Raw genomic sequence first — 6,242 nt, forward strand, 5'->3', positions numbered from 1 at the left:
CACAGGAATGGTTTTACCATTGCCTCTTTCAAACAGGCAGGGACACCCCCTCTTGTAAAGGGGCATTGATCACCTCCTTGGCCCAGTCAGCTCTTCCCTCCCTGCTGGTTTTATCAGCCAAGAGGGGCAAGGGTCCAGAGCGCAAGTGGCCGCCCTGACTGATCCAAGCACCTTGCCCACATCCTCAAGCCTTAGCAACAGAAACTCATCCAACACAACAGAACTAGACTGTGCTCTGGACACCCCATGAGATTCATCTGCTATAACAGCAGAGTCAAGGTCTTGGTGGATGCAAGCGATATTACTTGGAAAATCAGTCCAACCCAGGTGGTTAAGACTCCATCTCCTCATAGTATTGCGAAAGAACGATGTCAAATCAACATTTGATGATCTACTACTGGTCCACAATAGAAAGTGTCCTTTCCTACTGCATCACGGTGTGGGACGCTGGTTTGACATCATCTGATAGGAAGTGCCTACAGAGGGTGGTGAATACAGCACAAGATATTATGGACTGTCCCGCAAGTCCACTGGATGACATCACGAAAGAATGTTGCCTCAGGAGAGTGAGGAAAATTCTCAGGGATGATTCACACCCTGGTTGGCACTTACTTGATCTCCTGCCCTCGGGCAGAAGATATAGAAGCACAGGGTGAAGAACAACTATCCGTGGGCTGTTAGGCTGCTGAATGAAAAGATAACAACAGGGCAACTGACTTTCGGGTTTGGTGGGTGGGTGTCAGTAAACGAGGGGAATTAAGACTAAGAGAGCTGAGTGGGGGGTGCTTGTGTAATCTCACTGTACAGTATACAAGTTGTACAAGTGACAATAAAGTATTTCAATTTCAATTATCCTCAAAATGCTTTGCAAACAAGTCACAGTTGGTTCTATCACCTCCTTTGGGCCAGCCTGTAAAAGGCCCCATACAACCCAGAAAAGCTCTGCTGGATGACATAATGGGGATGCAATGGAGGCAGCAAAGTAGGCTTTCTACCACTGGGTAGGCTCGCTAATGAGTCTTTACCAGTGTTCAGTTGCATTCATTCAGATCTTTCCTCCCCTTGCGTTCAAGCTGTCTCCCAGCTTGTTTCCTCGTCTTAAGCTCTGGAGTATACCAGGGGGCCAATTGGGCTCCACAAGGTGGGAGAGGACACTCACAGGCAATCATATCAATAGCCCAAGCCATTCAGGTGTTCCAGAGGTCGGCCAGAGCTTTGACAAGGACCACCAGTCATATCAGCCAGAAAACCCCCCTGAGCCGTTTGGAACCCCACTGGATCCATCAATCTCCGAGGACAGACCTTCCTAATAGGTCCCCCGCCTCTGCGGAGGGGAAAAGGTGCTGACATCCTAAATCTCAACAGGAAGTGATCAGAACAAGACAAGGGGCTGATGTCAATGTCCCCCGCCTTCAGATTAGCCTCTTCCTGCTCAGCTGAGAAAACAAGGTCCAGAGTGTGGCCTGCCATGTGGTGCTGGGCCGACGACATGTTGGGACAGCCCCATGGTCTTCATGGCAGCCATGAAGTCCTGAGCCGCCCCAGAGCCAGATGCCTTGGCATGGATGTTGAAGTCTCCCAGATCCAGCAGTCTGGGAGTCTTCAACACCACCTCCGAGACCAGCTCTGTCATCTCAGGCAGGGAGACTGCTGGGCAGTAAACCAACAGAATCCCTAATCTGTCCCATTTGCCCAATGCGAGGAACACACACTCTAGATTCCCACCCTCAACTGAACCAAAAGCCTGGAGGTAGAGAGTCTCTATAGACCACAGTGAGACGTGGGTGGCGCTGTGGTCTAAACCACAGAGCCTAGGACTTGCCGATCAGAAGGTCGGCGGTTTGAATCCCTGCAATGGGGTGAGCTCCCATTGCTCGGTCCTTGATCCTGCCAACCTGGCAGTTTGAAAGCACGTCAAAGTGCAAGTAGATGAATAGGTACCACTCCAGCAGGAAGGTAAACGGCATTTCCGTGCGCTGCTCTGGTTCGCCAGAAGCGGCTTAGTCATGCTGGCCACATGACCCAGAAGCTGTACGTCGGCTCCCTCGGCCAATAAAGCGAGATGAGCGCCACAACCCCAGAGTCGGCCAAGACTGGACCTAATAGTCAGGGGTCCCTTTACCTTTACCTTACTGTCACCCTCCATGTGCCTACCTGCCCCTCAGGTCTGGCCTGATGGTGCACTGAGTACCCAGGTGAGCACAGCTGGGTGAGACCAACTCCACCCTGTTGACCCACCCAGGTCTGTGTGATACAAGCCAGACCAGCCTCCCCATCCATAATCAGATAATGGATGAGGGAGATTTTATTCTGGGCCAACCTGGCATTCAACAGCAGCAGTTGTGGATCCAAGGAATGGCTGATATGACAACCACAATTCCCCAGGTTGGAGGAGGGGCTGGCACACGGAACGGTCACTAACTGCCTGTGCCATGTGCCTCCTGCCCGGCCTGCCCCTCCTCCCACGCCATCCCTCCCCCCCCCCCGAACTACTGAAATTGGGCCATTGACTGCTGTGAAATTTAAAATGCCGACTACGGAATTGGGTCTTACCGAGTAAAGAAATAAAATGAAATTACCAGGTGTCCATGGCAGTATTTCAAGTTGGGGAGGGGGCTGTTGGAATATTCTAGATTAGAATAAACCCGGCTTTGAACAGTTGCTAGGCAACAGAAAATTCCCCCAGTAACAGGGGTCCTTATAAGGGCATGTGATCAGTTGAGTCTGGGTCAGTTCAGTGGCGTAGCGTGGGGGGTGCGGGGGGGCCGGCCGCACCGGGCGCAACATCTGGGGGGGGGCGCTCGCACTCGCAGCTCTCTGCCCCTACCTGGCTCACTCACTCTCTCTCACTGCAGTGCTGGCTGTGCGAATCCGATCCGAGCCGCTGGGTCGCCGCCCACTGTGGAGGGGGTGGGTGCCAGGCGTGCGGTGCGGAGAGAGAGCGAGGGACTATCTGGGGGAGGGACAGTGCAGCGGCCGCCCAGCACAGCGCTGAGCGCGGGAGAGAACCACACCAGACCAGACCAGGCAGCAGCAAGAAGAAGCTGGCAGCGGCGGCAGGTTAGGGGTTAGGGGGCGCAAATTACTTGCCTTGCCCCGGGTGCTGACAACCCACGCTACGCCGCTGGGTCAGTTTAAATGAGCATGTGAATAAGTCAGCATCAGGTCTCTGGCCGGATGGCTAAAAGGAGAAAGAGATTGTGTTTGTTTGTTTGTTTATTTGCTTTGGGGTTTTTTCCTTTATTAATGACCAGTGTAAAGTTTTGTAAATAATAAAGACTCTGAGAAACAGAACCAAATAGTGTTTATTCCTGCAATGGGAATTTCACTAAAGAGATAGCCGGAGTGCTGCTGCTGTTGCTGCTGCTGATGATGATGTAAAGAAGTAAAAGATGCAGCAAAACGTTTCTGCAGAAACTGCCACAAAAAGAAAAGAAAACCCACGAGTAGATGATGCTTACATATCAACAACATAGAGGGGGAAGGAGGCAAAAAGGGGCAGCAAATGCAAATGGTATCCTGGTACAGGGGGCTCCTTTCCGGATATGGCCACATCACCTTCTCTCCATCCAGTTAAGCGAGAAGCAGAATTCACAGTTCAAGGAAGCGTCTCAATCGGTCAAATGCACTCAAACGGCGAGAGGACCAGAGAGAGAGAGTGGCCTGGCATGTAGCCCGCAGGCTACAGAATTCGCACTCCGGCCATAAAATAATTATAAAAAAGCAATGGTGTTGCCATCATCAGTTGTTGTTGGTATGCACCTGTCTAGAGAGACAAGGAAGTGGGCTTTGGGGTGAAGTTAAACCACTGGGTTAACAGCACCGAAGGGACCTCCCCAGGGCGCAAGCCTGTGCAGTGTGTCTGGAGGTGCTGGGCTGCCCAGATGACAAGACCCTCCTCTTGGCCTCACTGGTGTGATCCCAAGGAAAGCAGAGCAAGACTTTTGGCACCAGCTTGGCTGTTGGAATTAATAATAATAATAATAATTTATTTGTATCCTGCCCATCTGGCTGGGTTTCCCCAGCCACTCTGGGCAGCTCCCAACAGAATATAAAAACATGATAAAACACCAAACATGAAAAACTTCCCTCAACAGGGTTGCCTTCAGATGTCTTCTAAAAGTCAGCTGGTAGTTTATTTCCTTGACATCTGCTGGAAGGGCGTTCCACAGGGCGGGCGCCACTACCGAGAAGGCCCTCTGCCTGGTTCCCTGTAACCTCACTTCTCACAGCGAGGGAACTGCCAGAAGGCCCTCAGCGCTGGACCTCAGGGGGACCTCATGGGGGTGGAGACGCTCCTTCAGGTATACTGGACCTTTGCAAGGTGGCTTATAAGGTACCATCCAACCATCGTGGGGACTCCAGATTTATGTAGGGTCTACTCGTTAGCCTTTTCTTCTTTTCCTTTTCCTAGATGAGCCATTTTCCCAGGACTAGTCCCACCTGCCCCTCACTTCCCTCCACAATAAATGCAGAAACCGCCTTCTTGACTATTCAACCTACTGCTGGATGTAGGGATCAGGTGGGGTTGCTATGAGGAATTATAAAAAATATGGAGCAAGCCATTTGTGTCCACGATGAAAGAATTGCATTGACTGGGTTTGAGCCATTTTTATATGAGTTCTGATCAATCCACGCCTCTGCATCTCTGTCCTATTTCTCTGCCTGACAGGCACGTATAAGCATTCTGAAACACAGGCCAGTTGCTTCATCAGGCATCCTCAGTACATAAAGTTAATAGGTTACTTTGATGTAGTTTGTTAATCTTGAGATAGATCTTAGGGCCAGGAAGAGAGTTCAGGAAGAGAGTTCACAGAGATGGCAAATACTACCCATCCTTCCTCTCATGTTTACTGCTTGTTTATGACCTTCGGGGTTGCTGAATGCATTCCTCCTTTTTAGTTGTTTTAATTACCTCAGAAGTATGCATGCTTAAATTAGCTTTTTGTAGTTTAATTTTGTTCCCACGTGGGGTTTTTGAAATGCTCAGAGGAAATATGATTGGTTCTTTTCAACACTGTGTAAAAAGTTCTTTTGTGAATAAAACGACCTGGGCCAGGGGGTGGAGAGGAATTATTATTATACGTACCCCTCCCAGTCTTGCTGGTCAAGCCTCGTGTGTATTTTATTAATCAGAGTCCAATCCTTGCCTTGGGAACACTACACTGGTCTCATATGCTCATCCTGTCTTTGCACGCAGGGCAAGTCCCTAACTCACTGAGAGTTTGAGACCCATCAGCTTCCCTCGTCTGGTTTAGTCGGCCAGTTGTTCCTGGGATTGTGGCCGCTGTCACCTGTTAACAGCTTCTAGGAGCCACAGGTGAGAGCCCCAGGAGGAGCACAGCGGGTCCCCCGCCAGAGGCGTTTCCCCGTTCCCTAATACCCGGTGCACTCGAGTAGTCCCATAGCCTGGAACTGAAGAGGAGGTAAGTGACAGGCACAGGCACCCCCTGGACTGTTGGTAAGAAGCCAGGCAGCTGAGAGGCTAGCTAAGGGCAGACTGGGCTTGGTGAGGCAGTGGTTCCATCTCTCGAATGGACCAGTCTCCTCTGATTTCCAAACTGGTGCCAGGTTGATTAGTAGCAATAAAAAGTCACACACTATATGGATGAGAGAATGCCTGTGTAATTTATGTCTAATTTCGTTCATGCAACAGTGATAAACTCACATCCTCTGTGACTCTATTACATACTTTCCATTTAAGAATTCTGTTTAAGAATCCCTAAGCTTGGAGCTTCTATTATCACACGGTTACAGGATTGTGACTGTTGAAAGGCTTGTTTGCCTCTGTGGTATTTGGCTACTTGTTGGTTCACGCACTTTTGATTGAATTGTACTATTTGTGACTCCATCATATATTTTCTGTTTAAGAATTGTAAAAAATTGTACATGCTACTAATATTCTTGTTAGCCACGTGTTGCCTGTCATTGTTTATGGAGTTTGTGTAATTTATAATCCTGTGGACTCCACTTTTTTGGGTTCCCCAGCACTCACCACCATGAACAACTAAACTTACCTTAAATATCACAATGGTGCGGCTATTGGGGGAAAATCCCTTACTATAGCTATACAGAACAATGGACCCCACACATATCCTAGTGAGTTAAAGTTACTTGAATTTGTCCCAGAATTTTGCAGTTACTCTTTTATGTCTGTTCAACATAAATAAAAAAATAAAATAAAATAAAATATTATTTATAACTGCCCATCTGGCTGGGTTTCCCCAGCCACTCTGGGCAGC

General features: G+C 49.2%; 1 protein-coding gene across 2 annotated transcripts in view; it reads right to left on the reverse strand.

The window, feature by feature from the left end:
- The window catches only part of LOC310689285 (zinc finger protein 212-like), a 29,217-nt gene extending 26,768 nt beyond the window's left edge, over positions 1-2,449 (reverse strand). For both annotated transcript variants that reach the window (XM_083466798.1, XM_083466797.1), the window contains exon 1: positions 2,321-2,449. In XM_083466798.1, coding sequence (XP_083322924.1) covers positions 2,321-2,434 — 114 coding nt within the window. In that variant the 5' untranslated portion in view covers positions 2,435-2,449. The remainder of the gene's footprint in view (positions 1-2,320) is intronic.
- Positions 2,450-6,242: the final 3,793 nt, after the last annotated feature.

This window comes from Podarcis liolepis (genome assembly GCF_965112155.1).
Source record: "Podarcis liolepis genome assembly, chromosome: 12".
NCBI lineage: Eukaryota > Metazoa > Chordata > Lepidosauria > Squamata > Lacertidae > Podarcis > Podarcis liolepis.